This window comes from Populus nigra, chromosome 19, assembly GCF_951802175.1.
Source record: "Populus nigra chromosome 19, ddPopNigr1.1, whole genome shotgun sequence".
In the NCBI taxonomy this organism is placed as follows: domain Eukaryota; kingdom Viridiplantae; phylum Streptophyta; class Magnoliopsida; order Malpighiales; family Salicaceae; genus Populus; species Populus nigra.
Window position 1 is genome coordinate 3,858,173 of NC_084870.1, and position 21,230 is coordinate 3,879,402.

The window sequence follows — 21,230 nt, forward strand, 5'->3', positions numbered from 1 at the left end:
TAAATTGATGAGTTATAAGTAAACTCATCAAATTTAAACTCCTCAAGTTGATCAGTTAATAATTTAAAACATCAAGGATTTGTTGACTAATCAAGTTAGATTAAATTTAATAATACTGATAAAAAGAAATTGGCGCAATGCAGGCAACAAAACAAATTGATGCAGCAGCCTACATCATCCTAATCAAGGCGAGAAAGACTTTTTCATCGGAACAATATTTTATAGCATGTTCATATATTTATGTTTCAATAATATTTAAAAAAAAATAAAAAAATTAAAATTAAAATATTTTTAATGTTTTTAAATTTTTTATATACTGATTTAAAACATAAATTTTAAAAAATAAAAATTTATTTTAATATATTTTTAAATAAAAAATACTTTAAAAACAAAATATATCACCTTATCGAAATCTTACTTTTTAATAGAATCCAACATAAAGAAGAACGTACAATCACCATTCCTTGCTTCCTACTTATAATTAATTGACTTACATTGAGATTATGGTAGTATAATAATAATAATAATAATTTAAAATATTTTTTATTTAAAAATATATTAATATAATATTTTTTTAATTTTTTAAAATATATTTTTAATATTAATATATTAAAATAAAAAAACATTAAAAATTAATTTAAAACATAATTACATGTCACCTAATCTACGATTATTAGTCACGGTATTTTTCTACACTGTATTTTGAAAAGTTCCAAAGACGTGGTCTTGAGCACCTTCTTAAAACATCTTCCTTTCTAAATGATTTTAATTATTTTACAAAATAAATTAATCGAGAGGTTGGAGTCAATATTTGGAAAACTAACTTAGAAAATGTCTCGTATATTGAATTATAAAACTACTTGTTCGATCAATGAGTTATTAAAGATATCAAATTTAAACCTAATAAATTGCGGTTTTCTCCTCCTAAAAAAATTGTGTCAATATTAGATCTAACTAGCCCAACTTGTTATGTTTTATTAATTATATTTTTAAAAATATTTGGATTAATACTAATATAATTTTACATAAATCTCACTAAATTTATTTTAAAAAAATTTAATTATTAAAAAAATATAATTTATATTTTTTTATAACAAGTATAAAAACTACCGTTAACCACGTATACTAAAAAGTAACTAGTTATATGACCCGGGTGATGCCGCGGGTTAATTTTTTTAACATAAAAAATATTTAAAAAAATTAAAATTTAAAAGTGTTAAGTCTTTCTGCAAAATCATACCCAAGAATCTTGAGTTTGGCTGCAACACTTGACTCAAGAGTAATATTTATAATATCAATAATAATATTAAACTTACATGACTTAAGTTTAAGTGAGTCTAGCTGTAACACCAGATCCAAGAGTATTGGATGTGAGTCTGGCTATAAGGTCGTGTCATAAAAGCGTGATAATTAAATCGATTAATTAAAAAGAAAAAAAAACTAAAGAAAAAAAATCAATAGGAAGAAAAAAACTAATGAAAAAAAAGAAAAAAAAATTGAACTAACTAGTTTAACCCTTCAATCCAGGTTAACCCGTCAAACTCGGGATCTGTCATGAAAGTTTGATAACTAAATAGAAAAAAAAAATTGACGGGTTTACCCAAAATTAACTGGGTTAACCCGTCAAGCCCGGGATACATGTTATGAAAATCTGATAATTAAATAGAAAGAAATTTAACATTAACAAACTAAACTAAACGAAAAAATTAATTAAAAAGAACAATAATTTCGGGTTAACTTGTCAAACTAGATTAACCCATCAAACCCGAAATCCGTATCATGAAAGTCTGATAATTAAATAAAAAAATTTAATATTAATAAACTAAATTAAAAAAAATCATTAAAAGAAAAATAACAAAACAAATAAAAGAAAAAAATAGCTACAGTACATATTTTATAATATAATATAATGTAATATAATTATAATATAATTATAATAATGGGAAAGTTAAAAGGCTGGGGAGCTACGTGTTTTCCCACGCCTTTTAAAATATTATTTAATTTTATTTATTTTTCCATGAGCAAGTGAATAATAATACAGAAGTAATTAAGAGGAATCAACAAGGACGTCTAATATATATTCCTTTAGTTATTTACTCCCCTTATTTAATTAACTACAGTACTTTGGCAGGTGTCAAGCAGAATGACGTCAACGCCAACTGAAGACGGCGCCGTCAGACGAATGTCCATCATAGAATATATAGGGAGAGGATCTTAATGTGTCTTCTCTAATAATTTCTCCAAAAATGGCTGCATGAACAATCATTTGCTATCTGTTTCAATTTGGAAACTTCTTGTTTGCTGCTCTATAAATTGGGTCTCACTCGCCACTCTCCTGCTGCACATCTATCTAAACAGTTGCTCCTGTCCGTCACCCTACCTCCATATACACGCTCTCGGCTTCTCTAAGATATCTTTTCTCCAGATTTTACTTAGATTTCCACAGAAATGGCTTTGAGTTTTAAGTTTTACTCTCTCATATTCTTACTAGGCTTGCTCTTCATGGTCTTGGAAGAATCTTCTGGTCTGACACTATTTCTCTCTCTCATTGAATAAATGTTTTGTTGAATATGAAGCATGTTCGGTAGAAGTAATATGAGGCAGCTGAAACCTTTATCTTACCTGTTTTAATAGGATGTAAAACTGGGGAGAAATGCTTTTATGGAGATGCAGCATCTCTCGTGGATTTTAAAAGCAGAAAGGTTAGGTTTACTTCACCTTATTTTTCCACTATAACCTATAATTTTTTAGTTGTTTTCATGTAGTAGTGTTGTTATTGAGCTAATTGGCTATCGTTTACTCAGGTGTTGGTTGTTTCGAGGGGTGATGTGCGTGGAGAACCAACAAGCAACAGTACTGGGAATGGAGAGGAATTGGAGATTAGAGAGTTGAGGGCAGTTCCTTCTGGCCCAGATCCGTTGCATCATAACGGTGGCAGCCCCAAGAAGCCTAGAACTCCATGACTGCATGCACCAAGCAAAAACTATAGCTTAGGCAGTATTAGTAATTAATTAGGTTAATTTAGACCAATGATAGGAGATGTTTTGCATCTGCTGTATCTTTGACTGATAGATGCAGCAGCAGCCTTTTGTTTATCCTCAAAGAAGAAGATGTTAAACCTGTGCTGTTTTGTTTGGGAGGGAGGGAGGCAGGGAGGGAGGGAGTCCAAATGCCCTCTAGCGCGCTATTTATGTGGTTGTGAACTCCTATATATATATATATATATATTCGAACTCCTGCTTTGACGTTCCTTTCTTTCTTGGTTTTACTAAGACAAATAGTTGTCTTCTCTATGATGCATATGGCAAGGAATCTTGTTTAGAGATGATGCCCAACCTTGGTTTGTGTCCTGAGTTTAAAAAAATAAATAAAAAATATTATTTTAATATATTTTTAAATAAATAAAAAAATTTTGCTCCACTTTCAAATATCTTGCAAAAAAAAAAAAACTTTGGATTTTATAATTTTAATCCGATTACCCATTTTGCTCAATGGAAAAGCTTGCTCATGATTCTCCGTCTCATGTACATCCAGAAGTTTGTCCAAGTTTGATCCCATCGATGGCATCAAGAGTATATGTAAACTTTTTTAAGAAAATAAAGTATAAATTAAGCAAAGTGATTATGTTTTAATAAAATAAATAAATAAAAAACTAATAGAATTGATGGAAAGTCATCATGGAAGTAACACCCCCATTTGGTTTTTTTTTCTTTTTTTAAATAGTGTTAGAAAAAATAATTGTAAACTAGTAAATTAAATTATATAAAAAAAATAAAGAAAAACAACTATACTAATTAGTTGGTTGAGCTAATGTACTAGTCCATGTAAACTATGTTGCTCCTTGAAGATACATTCTTGCCATTAGTCTATATATAGTGGCGGAAGTAGGGAGGTTGGCAGGAGTCCGACTCCTTCAAGGAAAACTTTTTCTCCGGTCCTCTTAAAAATATGTTTTTAGCTCTAAAAATAAAATAAAAATAAATTTTAGTCCCCTTTAATTTACCTCTCCAAACTAATATTCCTAGATTTGCTCATATCTATACTTATTATCGATCAATTATTATCACTACTACCTCTATGTTTACAATCAGGACATTGCAACTCAATGTTGCTAAAATAAAGCAGAGCGGCCATTCTTGATAGCATAGCCAACTCAATTTTGCTGGGGTGATTATTTTTAGTTTTGTTTGATTTTATTAAAAAAATAACCAAATTAAAATTAAAAAAAAAACCGAAACCGATTCAAACCGACGGGTTTCGGTTCGGTTCGGTTTTTAGGGCAAAAACCGGTTCAAACTGGTTTGACTGGGTTTTTCAGGTTTTGGCTTGGTTTTTTTCAATTTGGCTCGATTTTTCCGATTTGGGTCCTTTTTTACTCAGTTTGGGTCGGTTTTTTTTTCCAATTTTTTTCCGGTTTCGGTTCTGTTCGGTTTTTTCATTTTTTTATTTATAAAACCAAAATTGAACCGAACTAAACCGGTCGGTTTTTTAAAAATTTTATTCGATTTAATCAATTTTTTTTCAATTTAGTTTTTTTAATTATTTTTTTTTAATTTTCTTAATTTTTCAGTTTTTTTCTCAAACTTTGCTTTCTCCACTTTTTTTTCCCCCCGCTGACTATGCTAGTTTACGAAATATTGTAAGAAATAAAAACTCTCCCATTTAACCTGAAATTTCATCAGACTGTCATAATTAAGGCTTGACATGCAAGAACAAAATAGAGATGTGATTTGCCTGAAAAAAGAAATGGGAACAGCTGGTAATTACGTCAGAACTGTAAGAGATGTGATCGTTTAGGGGCTAAACTGGGAGTGTCAAAGTCAAGCATCCATGAATGAGACTAGTTGCAGGTCACAGGGCTAGCAAATCTCCTGACAGTGATAGGAATGGAATAGAATCGACAGGAGTTGTAGGCCTTAATGGGTGGTACCAAATAAGTCCTGCAATAACTAACCTCGAGCTTCTATACCAGATCTATCTCTAATCATGGTGGAGATGTGATAGTAATGGCGATACTGCATGCATGCGAGGCCTGGCGTTTATGACACCAGTGAAATCATTCCTTTCGTTTCAAACCACGGAAGATCAGTGTATTAAAATTAAATCAAAAACAAAAACTACACAATTTACTGTAGATTAAAATTGTAAAATAATCATTTGGTTATTCTAAAAATAACTAATATTGGAGGCAATTAGTTCATTGATGGGGGATAAATTGATGGCTTTTAGTTATAAGTTACTTGAAATGAGAGAAAATTAATCTTCATAAAGGGTAAATCAATATTTTCACTAATATAAAGATACTTATAATACAAAAATTTGTTAGTGTCTGCAACACACACACTAGTGGGTTAGAGACACTAGAACTTTTTTAATAATGCATGTTGTATCTCCTAGTGGACGTCAAACATTTTTTATTGGTTGTCAAATGTCGCCTTCACAATAACGTTGGAAGTGTCGCACTATCTAAAGGTGATCATTTTCGGTTCGGTTCGGTTCGTTCCGGTTTTCATCTAAAAAAACTAACCAAATCAATTTTTTTAAAAAAATCAAACTGAACCGAAACCGGTTCAAACCGACCAGTTTTGGTTCGGTTAATTGAAGAGAAAAACCAGTTTAATTTTTTTGGTTTTTTTGTGACTTTTGATAGGATCATTTAAAAAGACTTGTAAATTTGTAATCAATATAAAAAAACCTATATTCATTGTTTAACTTTCCTTTACCAGGATTTATTTCAAATGATAGGAGAAATGTCTTTTAATTTGTACCCAGTGGTTTTCTCAAACCAATCAATTCTAATCAAAATTCAAAATAAAATTATACAGCAAATACCACTTAAACTAAGAAAACAATGCCTCTGATAAAACTAAAGAAATACAATCTGCAAGAGTCCTTGAAATTGAAATAAAATGCATCAACTATCTCTCTCCCAGCATTCACAAAAACAAAACAAAAGGAAAGATGATGCTATTTTAATATTATTGTTAAGTAAACCATATGCCTTCAACATTTTATTGCTTGTATTTTTTCAGAAACCAAGTGAGAAGAAACTGCAAAGAAAAAAACCAATTATTGAGGCGTGCAAGCATGGACATTAAAAGTTCATCTGGTTCTCTTGAATAGTTCACCTTAAAAGTTTAACAAAATAGGTTAATATAAACTGATAAAAACTAAAAAGAAAAAAAAAATTTAGAAAAGAAAATAGACAACATCAAATTTCTCATCAAACTTAGAGAAACAAAGAACTTGAAGGAGCGACTGCTAATTTTGATTTAGAGATAGAAAGATTGAGACACAAAGCAGATTTATAGATGAGAGAGAATAGAGATAAAGATTTGATCAAGAGGGAGTGAGGGGGGATGGCGGCTAGGTTTGCTAAATTAGAAAAAGATACTGAAATATAGAGTTATAGATGGGAGAGAATATAAAAGAGATGAAGATTTAATCAAGAGGGAGTAGGGGGCGGCTAGGTTAAAAGAAGAGATTGAAATGTAGAACTGTAGATGGGTTTGGAAGGTATTTATAGTACCGGTTTTTTTATTTCTATTTGAACCGGTTTGGTTCGTTCCAGGTTAACCGGTTTCTGCATTACAAAACCGGAAACCAAACCAAACCGGTCTAACTATTCTAATTGGTTTTTTTCTTAATTCCGTTTTTTCAGTTATTTTCTTTTATTTTCTCGGTTTATTCGGTTTTTCAGTTTTTTTGCATACCCCTAGCACCATCCTCTACATAGTGGTAAGGCGCGTGTGCATAAAGGAGTAGCAATTGGGCTTCGATGGATTTTTTTTTCTTTTCTTCTATCTTTTCTCTCTTATCGTCTTGAATTTCATATCAACCCTCCAAAAAAATTAAATGTCATCCAATTTGTATTTGTATCAATTTTGGTCCTCATTCTTTTGATTACTATTTGTTACAGTTTTATTGCTTATTGAACTTTTTTTTTAATTTTATCCCTAAGCATGTTTTTTTATTAATTCTTTTGATTTATTTTTTTTTTCATTTTCTTGATTTCATTTTCAAAATTTTCCTTTAATATTTATTTAATTTGATTTTTTATCCGATTTGATCCTTATTTTTTTGAATTTTTTTTTTTCATTTTGTTGATTTTTTTATTTTTCAATTTAGTGTCTCATTTTTTATTTTTTTTTCATTTAGTTCTTATGTTGCATTCGGTCTTTATTGTTTTAATTGATATTTATTTTGTTTTAAATTTTTTCATGATTATGAATTTTACTTCGTGATTTTTTCGTGTTTGATTTCTATGGGATAATTTCAGTCTCATAGCCCAGATCACTGTTTTGAAGATTAACTCGAGTTAACTTTGATTTTTTTAGGTATTTTTTTTAATTTCATCTTTCGACATTAGATTATTAAGCTTTGAGCTTCTTGATTTTTGCTACTTTCTTTTTTGCTGGTTTTTTCTTGATCTCATAACTCATATCATGGATTAATCGAGTTAATTCGGGTTGATTTGAGTTTTTTTATATTTTTTTAATTGAATGGTTTTTTTTTCAGTTTCCTCCTTCATCATTTTGTTTACTTAAGAATTGATATCCATTGTTTTATGTAGCAGGTTAACTCTAATTTTTTTTTCTTTTTGAAAATTGATTTTTATTTTCATTTTATTCTTCAACGTGTTATTTACTAATAATTAAGTTTCAGATTTTTTCTATTTTTCTTTATATAAGATTATTTCATTCTCATTTAATTTATTTACTGGTGTTTTTGTGTTGAAAATAAGATTGTTAAGGTTAGTAAAACTTTTAGATGTTTAAAGACAAAAAAAAAAAAGTTTAAATATGAGTTTTGGGGTCCAAAATAAACGAATCTTAAATTTTTGGTCATCTCAGGTGGTAAAAATTTGTTGCAATGAATGAAACATTACCTACACAAGTGAACGTGGTCCACTTGAGTTTGAAGAAAAAAAAAAAACATTGCATGCTTAGGCTTGATTCTTTTAGCCCTTCACCCTATTTGTTTTTATTTAATTGTTTTAATTACTCTTTTTTTTAAATGAAATTCTCTGTAAATGAAGTTACTGAAATGATATTAACAAAATCAAATGGTCATGCCATGATTTTTAAATTAGATTAGAATATTTTATGGTAATATTAATAATTATTTTATGTATATATAAGTATAATATGTATAATTATTTTTAAAAATATTTTTAATGAATATTCAATGAAAATAAAATACCCACCATCAAATTACACGTATCCAAGCCCAGTTTTCGCACGTACGCGTGAAGCGAGGAGCCAAAAGCTTTCCCTTCTGAAGGAAAATCTGTACAACTGAAAGAAGAGTTATGACATTGAGATGATTGAGATCGATTTCTATGAGACGCATTTGAGTGAACTGCGTGGCGGTTTGGTGCAACTGACCACTGCGTCAATGGCGGGAAATTGAAGAGGTCCATGAAACAATGGGATCTATTGAGGTTAATGGGTCGGGTTAGGTCTTGATGATGGGTGGTGTACAGTGGTTGTTTGGTGTTGGGATGGTGAGGAAGAGTGGTGGTTGTTTCCGTGGTGGATTTGAGGGCGGGTAGGGTGTTTCTTAGCCATTTATTTGTCTTTCGTATTTTTTTTAATGTTCAAGTTTATAATCACAGCAACTATTTGAACTGCGCTTTATCATTGCTGCTGCTTGTAAGGTTTTTTTTTAAAAAAAGGATATATAAACTATTTTAATATATTTTTTATATAAAAAGAATTATAAATAAAAATAAAAATAAAAATAAATATTTAATTAAATAAATAAATAATCATGTAAGTAAATAAAAACAATCATTAATAATAACTAAAAAAAAAATTAAAACAATTAAGAGATAGATGAAAATAAAAATATTTGATACACCAAAATAAGATATTTGACCTGCACTCCATCATTGCTCATTGTAAATGTTTTTTTTAAGTGGATATGTAGGCTATTTTCATGTGTTTTTTACATAAAAAAATTATTTGTAAATTAAAAACTTTAAAATATATAATTAAATAAATTGATAATCATCTATGTAAATAAATAATAAAAACAAATAATTAACAATAACTAAAAGAGAAATAAAAAAAATTAAGAGATAGAACTAGATCAAGATATTTGATTTATCAAAATGAGATATTTACCTTGTTATGTTTAATAAATTTATTTATTAAAATCAATAAAAAATAATAGAAATAGAAATACACATGAAACTGATTCAATAAAAAAGATAAAAACAATATCATGTAAGGCCAGATATATTAGAAATACAATTTAAAAATGAATATGTTTTTTCAAATAAAGTTCATCTATATAAAAAGTATACCGAAGAATGAGAATAATTTCTTTATATATTAAAGGCATGCAAAACTCGTGGTCGAGGTCATGAGACCGAGAGAAACTGATAAAAAAAAAATTGAAGATAACTACAAAACCAATCTCTTTTTAAAAAATAATATAGAACAATAAAATTATAAAAGAAAATAAGCAAAAAAAACAATGTCAAACCACATTAATTTTTTAAACTCGTGACTCGGGTCATTAGATTGGAAGAACCACAAATGAAAAAACTACGAAACCCAATCCTCAACAAATCAAATATCAAATGATGAAATCAAGAAAAGAAAACAATTACACAAAAGGACTTAAAACAAAAAAAATTATAATTAAAAGAATAATAGTGAAAATCAAAATAAAAAATAAATTAGAAGGCAACAAAAACATTTTAATTGGAAGGTTAGATTGAAAAGAAAAATAACTTTAACAAAAAAAAAAATCAAAAGAATCAAGGTCAAATTTTAAAAAATAAAACATAAACTATGATTGAAGGATGAAATTGAAAACCAATAAAACTTTAACAAAAGAGTCAAGAAAAAGAAATAGAAATCAAAAGAATAAGGACCAAATTGAATATTGAATACACACACACACACACACACACACACACACACACACACACACACACACAAGAGTCAAGAAAAAGAAATAGAAAAAAGAAAGCTCGTTACATGAGTTAAAGATGCATTGTGTTTTAAGTTATATGTATATATATTTAAAAAAAAGAAAAAAAAGAGAAAGATAATAATCTCAACCCAAGAAAGTTAACCTTAAACATTAGAACAGAATATTGTTTTCTTCCAATAAAAGCCCCATCGTCTATGTTTTCATACATTGAGCACATAAAAAGAAAGGTTTATTAATATTTTGTTTAAGAGGTATTGAGCAGATATATAAATTTAATGAGAGTTTGTTTATCTGGATAGATTAATGAAAGTTGAATAATGAATGCCTTGCTGTGTGGAATTTGCAAATTGTTTTTCTATTTTAACGCTTTGATTACTAGGGACTAGTAATAAGCTGGTTGGAGGGTGTGATTAGTACTTAAAAGTGCATTTTTATCAAGGTTTTATATCATCATTTTGCACTTGAAGTATCAATAACTTCTTAACTAAAACATGTTTTATAATAACAAGTCTGATACCATAAGATACCTTTAATTTGTAGTAAATGTTCATTTTAAATACGGGCCTATCACATAAATGAAAGGATTGATTGATAAGTTTAAGTATGGAAATTGAAAGGACAAAGAGAGGGCCAAACTTAGAAAAGAGATGCTGGTTCAGTCCAGACTGGAACACTGTTTGGTCATTGGGTCATATCTGGAGTTGTAGATCTTGGATTTAGGTCTGCCTTATATGGATGGAAAGCTAAGACATAGGCTTAAAACTTTCATGAGGAGTTCAAGATTTAAAAAGGTCGTTTTCAAGTTCAAATTGTAGCAACAACGAAGAAGTTCGAATCTGTCCTACAGCCCACACTGTTCAGTGTTCAACCTAAATCTCGAGTTCTAGAAGTCCAAATACACTGATTTATTTTTATGTTGGAAAGTTGAGATAATTTCCAAGAACTTTCATGATTTAAGTCTATTCAAATTCTGACATTATCAATGACGTTTTGTTCAGAAAAGAAGATAAGGATTGTCACCAAATCAAGATGTGGTCACCCACTCAACAATTAGTCATCAAATCAATAGTTTCAAATTTTGGCCTATAAAAGAAGGCATTTTCCATGCATTTAGGTATCTTGGTTTTCAGATCAAGATCATGCTCTTGCTCTCTCTCTTTTTGTAATGCTTAAGTTTTATATTAATCTCTTGTTTATACTTTTCATTTCCTTTTCTTTAATTAGTTAACTTTTATCTTATTTATATTCTTATCTTGTTTATTTATGTTTCTCTCTTTCATTATGTTTAGCTTAGTTTATTATGCTAAGGTAAAAAGAATATACTAATGGTGTAAGAATAAATATAGTATAAACTGAGGAGCATTTTCAGGTTAAGAATGAATAATTGACATAAATACAGGGGTAAAATGCATTGATAGAAGCATTTTCAGGTTTCATGGAACTTGCAAGTTTTGCTGCAAATTCCATAATATGATCTTATCAGAGCTTCCACCTTTATCTACTGCTGTCTTGGCTAGTTTCATCCATTTCTCAGAGTTCCTTCTCATCTCATTCCCTCTTTCACCTTCCATGACTTCCTTTATAAGCCTTTCTACCTCTTCTTTAGACACAATCCCCTTTTCATTTGCCTTCACTCTAACTCCTATATGCCAAACATCGGCAATGGACTCCTCCGCAAAGTTGCTTGAAAGTTTTTTCCCTTCTGATTCTCTGATATTGACTACCCACAGGAAGCAGCAGTCACTCCTCTTTAATTAGGCCTCAATCAATTTCTTCCATTTGCTATTGTTCCAGTGCAGCCATGCTTCCAAATGACACATAAACCACTGAGCCAGTTTCCTTTGAATCTAGCCCCTCATTGCAACCGTCCGGATTAGGTTTGAAGAGGCTGAGACCGTACTCTTTGTCGTTCTCCAGCTGCTTGTCCGAGTAAAATGATGGGATCATTGGTCCTATTTGCTTTATTGACCTTTGGCTTGCCAGCCAGTTTACCGCATGATGGAAATCAACAAAATTTTGAGTGCCACAGAAGTAAAAAGAGCATACTTTGAAAATATGGTATCATTTTTTAAACAATGAAAATAGATTTTAAATAGGAATTTTAAGCAATTTTGCTTCCATTTATGTTTCTTTGTTTGTCAATCAGTTATTGACTGCTTGCCTGTTTGATTGCACATTGATTTGCTTTGTTATCTCCGGCTTCTTTGGACGAAGAACTTTTTGGATGCTGTCAGGGAACCTGAGTAGGAAACCGTGAATCTGTTTTTTTTCTAGAGGGATTGAGAAACAATTGTAAACAAGTTTGCAGAGAAGATTGAAGAGCAGATTCTTATAATTTTCTTCTTTTTTTATTAATGCAGCAAATTCTGCTTTTATACACATTGCATGTAACTGATTCCATTATTTTAGGAATCAAGATCATCTCATCCATCTATTAATGGAGGGTCACGATTCTTACACATGTAAGAAACAGTTTGTAATTGATTTGTAACAGTAAAAACAACTATAACTACCATAACGGATTTAACTGCCTCCTTAACCGATTTAACAGAATTTCTTCCATTTCTTCATTCTTCTTGCTATAGTCTGCATAGTCTTCTTCCAAGGCTTTAGCCACAAATAATCAGCTTAGCTTTCAACAACCTCTCCTAAGCTGTTTACTGGTTTAACTCCAAGCTTCAGCCTTAGTTGCTTGAATCTACTTAGGCAGTGCTTTTGTGAAGATGTCTGCAAGTTGTTCTTCACTTCTGCAGAAATTCACATTAATTACAACTTCTTGCAGAGCCTCCCTTATGAAATGATACTTCCTGTTTATGTGTCTTGTTCTTTGATTGAAAATAAGATTTTTGGCCATTGAAATTACTGACATGTTATCACAAAACAAGGGTGTTGCTTCAGCTTGCATTTCACCAAAATCATCAAGAACAAACCGTAACCAAATGGCCTGAGCAGTTGCTTCAGATGCTGAGACATACTCAGCTTCTGCAGTTGATAATCCTACTATGTTCTGTTTCATAGAGGACCAGGAGAATTTTCCACTTCCAAAGCTGAATGCATAGCCCGAAGTGCTCCTGCTATCATCTTCACTTCCTACCCAATTTGTGTCATAAAATCCAATAAGGGTTGCTGATTGATCCCTTACATATTCAATCCCATAGCTAAGAGTTCCTTGCACATATCTTAGGACTCTTTTTGCAGCTCCCATATGAATCTTGGTAGGTTCAGTCATGAACCGTGATAGTAAGCTTGCAGCATACATTAGATCCGGTCTTGTTGCTGTCAAATATAGTAAACTTTTTACTATTTTTCTATAAAGTCCTTCATTAGCCAACTCACTCCCATCCAGCTTCTTTAGTTTCTCACCAGTGGCTAAGGGAATGGAGACTGGTTTGCAGTCATCAAGTCCAAACTTACTAAGCAAAGATTTGGCATATTTGCCTTGATGGATAAAGACCCCTTAATCGGTTTGCAGTAGTCCTATGCCAAGAAAATGATAAAGGAGCCCAAGATCAGACATCTCATACCTCTACATCATTTCTCTTTTAAATTCATAAGCAGCCTTTCACTGCTGCTAGTGTACACAATGTCATCAATATAGATTGAGACAATGATCAAATTACCTTTCAGGTCTGACCTTGTATACAAAGTGGCTTCACTTGTGCTCCTTTTGAATTTGCACATAGAGAGGTATGCATCAATTTCACTGTACCAGGCCCTCGGTGCCTGCTTTAGTCCATACAAGGCCTTTTTTAGTTTGTAAACTTTATGTCCTTCATTCTTTACTTTAAACCCTTCAGGCTACTCAACATATACTTCTTATTTGAGGACACCATTTAGGAATGCTGACTTAACATCCAACTTAAACAACTTCCATCCTTTCTGTGCTACAAGTGCAATGAGCGTCCGAATTGTGTCCAGCCTTGCTACTGGTGCAAAGGTTTCATTGTAATCAATTCTGAATTTTTGTGCATATCCTTTTGCTACAACGCGAGCCTTGTGTTTTTGTACTGTTCCATCAAGATAAAGCTTAGTTTTGTACACCCATTTCACTCTTATCACAGATTTATCAATCGATCTCTCCACCAATTCCCAAGTATTATTCTTCTCTATCACTTCCAATTCTTCCTTCATAGCCTCCTGTCAGGCTTTATCTCCAAGAGCTTCTTGATAGTTCTCAGGTTCTATGAAGCACATGTGACACCTTGCATATATATCTTCCAAGGTTTTCAATTTTACTAGAGTAGAGCTAGGTGAAGATTGTTGACTATTATCACTATCAATATTCTCAGCTAACTCTCCAACTGTAAAATTTTAATGGCAGTGTTCAACTTTATCGGGTTGAGCTGCAGCAGAGTGTTCTTTAGAATTTTCACCTTCAACTTCACCTCCTTCAAGATTAAGAGACAAGTGGTTTTGGTTCATCAGATTTCTTTCCCAATTCTATGCTCTATCTTCACTGAAAATCACACTTCTTGAGAGAACAATCTTATCAGATTTTTGGTCATATACTCTATACCCCTTCTCACAGCTACCATATCCAACAAACACTCCCTTTCTAGCTTTGCTATCCCAATTCTGCCTTAGTGATGATGGGATGTGAGTGTAGCACAAGCAATCAAACACCTTTAGATGCTTGACTCTTGGCTTTCTTCCCATGAAGGCTTCAAATGGAGTCTTTTCAATGACTGATGTTGTATAACATCTGTTCTAAATATACACAATTGTATTCACAACTTCTTCCTTGAAGATTACTGGCATTTCTTTATCTAACAGCATGGACCTTGCTATTTCACAATTTGTTCTATTTCTCCTCTCTGCAACTCTATTTTATTGAGGGGAGTATGCAACTGTCAGCTGCCTCTTCATTCCTTGTTTTACACAGAATTCTTCAAACTCATTTGAGGTATATTCACCACCTCTGTCACTTCTCAGCTTCTTCAATTTATATCCACTTTGCAGCTCAACAAATGCTTTAAATTTCTTAAACACATTGAGTGCATCAGATTTGTTTCTGAGAAAGTATACCTAGCATATTCTTGAGTAATCGTCAATGAATGTGATGAAGTATATGTTCCCTCCCACATATTCATTTTGCATTGTTCCACACATATCAGTGTGGATTAATTCCAGTGGATAGCTTGCTCTCCACATTTGTTTTTTGTCGAATTTCTCCCTGTGATGTTTGCCTGATGCACAGCCTGCACATACATCCAAAGTTTTAAGACCCGGCCCGGTGGCCGGCCCGGTCTAAGGCCCGGGTTCCGGGTTTTGGCCGGGTCACCGGGTTTGACCGGGTCGGCCGGGTCAATTCTTTTTTTTAAAAAAAATCAAAACGACGTAGTTTTAGTAAAAAAAAACAAAAAAAAAACAAAAGTCAACGGGTTTGTCACCGGGTCTTGACCGGGTCTTGCCGGGTCACCGGGTCGACCCGCCGGGTCAGCCGGGTCACACCGGGTTTTTCCTTCCCCTGTTTTTTCATCAACCCGGCCCGGTTCCGATCCCGGGTCGGCCGGGTCCCGGGTTGACCCGCCGGGTCGGGCCGGGTTTCAAAACTATGCATACATCTTCTACTTCTGTCAGAACAGGAAGTCCACATACCATCTCTTTCTGCTGCATCTTCTTTATGCTAGCAAAGTTTAAGTGTCCCAGTCTTTTATGCCATATCCAGGAGTCCTCAGTCACTGAAGCTTTCCTTGCTGCATGTGTGATGGACTCAAGTGAAAGTGGAAAGCATCGATTTCCTCCCATGATCACTATTGTTATAACATTGTTGAGGCTTTCATCATCAAATATCACTGCTTTGTTACCTCCAAAAAGGATATAATAACTATGCTCCATCATTTGGCCTACACTTAATAAATTTTCATCCAATCCGGGAACAAGCAATACCTCTTTTATATATATTTTTCCATGCTGAGTTTCCACAACCAATGTGCCTTTTCCAGTTGCTTGCACAAAATCTCCTGAGCCCATCTTTACTTTACAGGTCACTGTTCTATCGATGCTGATTAGTTCATATTCTTTAGAGGTCATGTGGTTGCTGCAGGTACTATCCACAAACCGTATCTTTCTATCTTGCAAACTTGCAGAATGGCAAGCATAGAACATGGTCCCAGTGGATACTCTCTCTTCTTTTGCATAATTTGCTAGTTGTTTGTGACTGTGACTTTCACAATCTTTTGCAATATGGCCAAACCGATTGCATCTTCCACATCTTGGTTTTCCTTTGTGTCTGTACAATCCAAAGTGTTGCTTCTGGCAGACTTGACACTGTGGCTTTACACTTGCTTGACTACTTCCCCAAGCAGTGTTGTTCTAGTTTGAATTGTTTTAGTTATTTAAGTTTTTGTTTGGGGTCCAATTTGATCCCCTCCTATCTTGTGATTGCCATCTTTGAGTAGATCTGCCTTGAAAGCCCTTGTGTGAACTGTAGGCTTGATTGTTTCCAACCTTTACACTGCTAAAGGCTTTCTCTATTTCTGTTAGCTTATCCCTTTCATCATGGAGATCCTCCCTCTTATCATAGACTTTAACAAAAGCAATGACTTCTTCTGCTCTCAGAACATCAAGATCTCGTGTCTCCTCAATGATTGACACAATGGACTTATATCTTCTGCTTAGACTTATTAGCAGTTTTTGCACAATTTTGTTTTTTGATACATCTTCTCCTCATGATTTCAGGTTATTCACAGTTGCAAAGAATTTAGCTAGATATCCATCTAAGCTTTCACTTTCTGACATTCTCAGGTATTCAAAGTCAGCTCTCACTGCTTGAAGTTTTACAGCTCTAACCTTTTTATCTCCTCTGAATTCTCTGCTCAAAATATCCCAGGCTCCCTTTGCAGTCTTCTCATTTCTTATACGTGGGAAAAGGTCGTCTATTAATGCTCCTTTATATGAGGCTTAATGCCTTTGCATTCTTGATTTTGTCTTCTCTGGATGTAGTGGGTGTTTGCAATGTCGTTTGCTCAGCTTCACTCTCTTCATTGCCTGATCCATTTGCAACCTCAGGTGATTGATGAGATTGTATTCCAACTTCTATTACGTCCCATAGATCGAATGCTATGAGGATTGTCTCCATCTTTACAGCCCAAAAGTCATAATTTGTGCCATTAAACTGTGGAGTTCTTAAATCTCCTCCAGTAGCGCTTGATCCTACCATTTTTTAGTAATTACCAGTTTAATCAATCTGTTTTTCACAGTTTACGCCCCTCTTAGGAATCATTTTGTGAGCTCTAATACCATGATTGTTTTCTAGAAGGATTGAGAAACAATTGTAAACAAGTTTGCAGAGAAGATTGAAGAGCATATTCTTATATTTTTCTTCTTTTTTTATTAATGCAGTAAATTTTGCCTTTATACACATTGCATGTAACTGATTCCATTATTTTAGGAATCAAGATCATCTCATCCATCCATTAATGGAGGGTTATGATTCTTACACATGTAAAAAATAGTTTGTAACTGATTTGTAATAGTAAAAACAACTATAACTACCATAATGGTTTTAACTACCTCTTTAACCGATTTAACAGAATTTCTTTCATTTCTTCATTCTTCTTGCTATAGTCCGTGTAGTCTTCTTCTAAGGCTTCAGCCACAAGTAATCAGCTTAGCTTTCAATAGAATCAATGTATGAGACTTGCTTAGGATAAAAGTTAGAGAGATTAATAACCAAGTTCGAGGGGAAACATGTTGTAAGTAAAAAACATGTTGGACAATCCTCATGTTGTAAGTTAGAGAGATTAATAACCAAGGTCATCTCTTTTATTACATGTCTCATATTTTATTATTTTTACTATTAATTATTTTTATTCTGAGTTTTCATTACCCTTCAGGATTGGACTATCTGCGATTCTAATTTTTTACGCGAGGATTCACAATCTGTTATTAACAAGTTATCAGGAAGTCAGTTTAAGTTTACTTTGTTAATATTCAGACTATAAGTTATCTGACCTTATCTTTGTTTCTTTTCTTTTCCTGTTTAGCCTTGTTTTTAATTACGAAATCAATTGCTTAATAAAATTCTGGTTGTGCATTCTCCGATCATTTGTGTGCCTAAGTAAGCCTACATGAATATGATGGAATTCCTTTAGTTTTTATAGGTTGAAATTATCTTATTGAATTATTATAAAACACCCTAAAATAGTAAAATTAAATATATGTATTGAAGAGTTGTAAACTTCTTCCATAGTTTTTTCTCTATGATATAAGTGAGGTTTTTCACCATGCTTTCTTCCTAATCTCAGTTTTTTCTAACAGGATAATTAAGGAACATTTTTAAAAGTTTTATTTATTTATTATTGCCGTTGCTTAAAAAGATGAATTTGACTGGGACTAAATTTTAGATGGAAAGAGTGATAAAATCTCAAGGAACGAAGACGTTCAGATCAAAGAAATACGAAAGGCAAATACAGTACTGAAACCATAGTTTTGAAACCCGGCCCGGCCCGGCGGGTCAACCCGGGACCCGGCCGACCCGGGATCGGAACCGGGCCGGGTTGATGAAAAAACAGGGGAAGGAAAAACCCGGTGTGACCCGGCTGACCCGGCGGGTCGACCCGGTGACCCGGCAAGACCCGGTCAAGACCCGGTGACAAACCCGTTGACTTTTGTTTTTTTTTTGTTTTTTTTTACTAAAACTACGTCGTTTTGATTTTTTTTAAAAAAAAGAATTGACCCGGCCGACCCGGTCAAACCCGGTGACCCGGCCAAAACCCGGAACCCGGGCCTTAGACCGGGCCGGCCACCGGGCCGGGTCTTAAAACTTTGACTGAAACATCACAGCACTACTCTGACACGCAATTGGATCAGTTATGTGGTATTGATAGGCTTTAATTGATGTTATTAGGCCTTGATTTCGTTGGCTGGCTACTCTTTGGAGTTTTAGGCTGCTCGTTTTTCTAGATATTGTCTCCTACTTTTTTGCAGGACCCGGAAATTTGGGTGATGGGAACTTTACAAGAAAGAATGGTAGCTTAAATTATACGGCTTCTCGACCCCCATTTTTTCTCGTATTGGCCGGCTTGTTTTTTACTGTCTTGGAAAATTCAAAATGAAGACTCCTTGCGGTTTTCGTTGGTCTCTTTTGGTTTGCATGGATTTAGAAAATATTGAATAATACTAAGATTGATTCGTTAACTTTCTTGCATAACCTTAAGGCTTAATAGGAAAATTTAGATGAAGTACAAGAGTTATGTAAAGCAGCTATTATAGAATCATTTTCAGGTTTCATGAAACTTCCTTGCAAGTTCTGCTGCAAATTCCGTAATATTCTTATCAGAGCTTCCGCCTTCATCTACTGCGGTTTTGGCTAGTTTCATCCATTTCTCAGAGTTCCTTCTCATCTCATTCCCTCTTTCACCTTCCATGACTTCCCTTATACACCCTTCTACCTCTTCTTTAGTGACAATCCCCTTTTCATTTGCCTTCACTCTAACGCCTACATGCCAAACATCGGCAATGTACTTTGCATTTGTTGGTTGATCAGTCCACTGCGGCATTGCCACCATTGGAACTCCTAAGCTCAACGCCTCGAGTGTTGAGTTCCACCCACAATGTGTCATGAAGCAACCAACAGACTTGTGAGCCAGAACCTCTAGCTGCTGGCTCCAGGTCACAATCAGACCCTTCTCTGATGACTCCTCCGCAAAGTTGCTTGGAAGTTTTTTCTTTTCCGATTCTCTGACTACCCACAAGAAGTTGCAGTCACTCCTCTTTAGGCCACAAGCAACTTCTTCCATTTGCTCCTCTCCCAGTGCAGCCAAGCTTCCAAATGACACATATACCACGGAGCCAGTTTCCTTTGAATCTAGCCACTCCATGCAGCCGTCCAGATTAGGTTTGAAGAGGCTGGGACCGTACTCTTTGTCGCCCTCCAGCTGCTTGTCCAAGTAAAATGAAGGAATCATTGGTCCTATTGGCTTTATTGACCTTCGACTTGCCAACCAGTTTACCGCCTGATAGAAATCAACAAAACTTTTAGTGCCACAAAAATAAAAGTAGCTTATTTAGAAAATATGAACAAAGAAAAAAGAATTTAAATAGGAATTTGAAGCATTGCTGCTCTCGTTTATGTTGCTTTGCTTGTCAATCAGTTGTTGACTAGGTGCTTGTTTGATCTCACATTTGTTTGCTTTGTTAACATTTATATATGTATTAAGATCAAGACATGCATTTAATATATATATATAGAGGAGATCTTTAGTGGTACCTCTTCCTCCAGGGTGCTGAAAGTGTTGACAAAGATCCAATCAGCTTCCCTGAAATTCGAAAACTGACCGACAACATTGTTCAGTAGAAATGAATATTCTGATTCTGAATCCATTCCTTGCACAAATGATGGCAGATCGGTAATTTCTAGTGGTGAAAGTGCTGGCATACGTGAAACTGTTACCAGCAGCTTCTCTGGTGGAATCTTTAGCTGCATCTCATGAACGTTGTAGTAGACATTGTCAACAGCACACGACTGTGTGAAGAGCGAAGCCCCAGTGAGGCCAAGCTGTCTAGCTTTGTCTAGAACCCAAGGCAAGTGGGAGTCATACAGAAGGCAACTTATTGGATACCCAGAAGCATTGTTTAGTTCTGCAACGAGTTCTGGCAATTTTCGTGTCACCGCAGCTCGGAATTGTTTCAAGTAGTCATCTGACGAAAGCTTGCCTTCATAACTAACAAAATCTACAGTCACAACTTCGACCGAGCCAAGTCGGCGGGTATGCTTGAGCACCTTGCTCGAGAAGATCACTATTGTGACGTGGAGTCCTTTGGAGGCAAGGCGCTTGGAGAATTGCATCATTGGGTTAATGTGACCTTGAGCAGGAACGGGTATGGCCAGTACATGACTCTTACTCTTTCTTTCTTGCTTCTCCATTAATTTCTCTAACCAAACCCGTCTGTTTGCCTTCCATTCTCCTGAGTAGAACTACTACTTCTATATATATGCAAGCATGCTGTATCCAAATTGTAGCAGTTGACCATAGTCATGGTCAAACCACTTATTGGCAGACAAGGAAGGAACAAACGTGGTGACCAAGTTTACAAAGCTTGGAGGCTACTCAATTTTTTTTTCTTTATTTTTTAACACTACACTACATTTTTTTTTAAAGTCTAGGCGTCATCGTTGATAATTGGATGGGATTATTATAAGGCATTAGATTTAATTGAGTCAGGAACTCCTGTAGGAATCAAGAACGGAACAAAGATTACAAACATGTATATTAAGCATTTATTTAAAATTCATCGAAATCAAATTACTAGCATGTATATATGACAATAAAAATAAA

General features: G+C 33.7%; 1 protein-coding gene across 1 annotated transcript; it reads right to left on the reverse strand.

Moving 5' to 3' along the window:
• Window positions 1–19,090: 19,090 nt before the first annotated feature.
• LOC133679142 (mogroside IE synthase-like) lies at window positions 19,091–20,836 on the reverse strand. The gene is made up of 2 exons (XM_062101647.1): window positions 20,162–20,836; window positions 19,091–19,907 (listed from the first exon to the last, which is right to left on the reverse strand). The coding sequence occupies exons 1-2, from the start codon at window positions 20,816–20,818 to the stop codon at window positions 19,173–19,175; spliced, it is 1,392 nt and encodes a 463-aa protein (XP_061957631.1). The 5' UTR covers window positions 20,819–20,836; the 3' UTR covers window positions 19,091–19,172.
• Window positions 20,837–21,230: the final 394 nt, after the last annotated feature.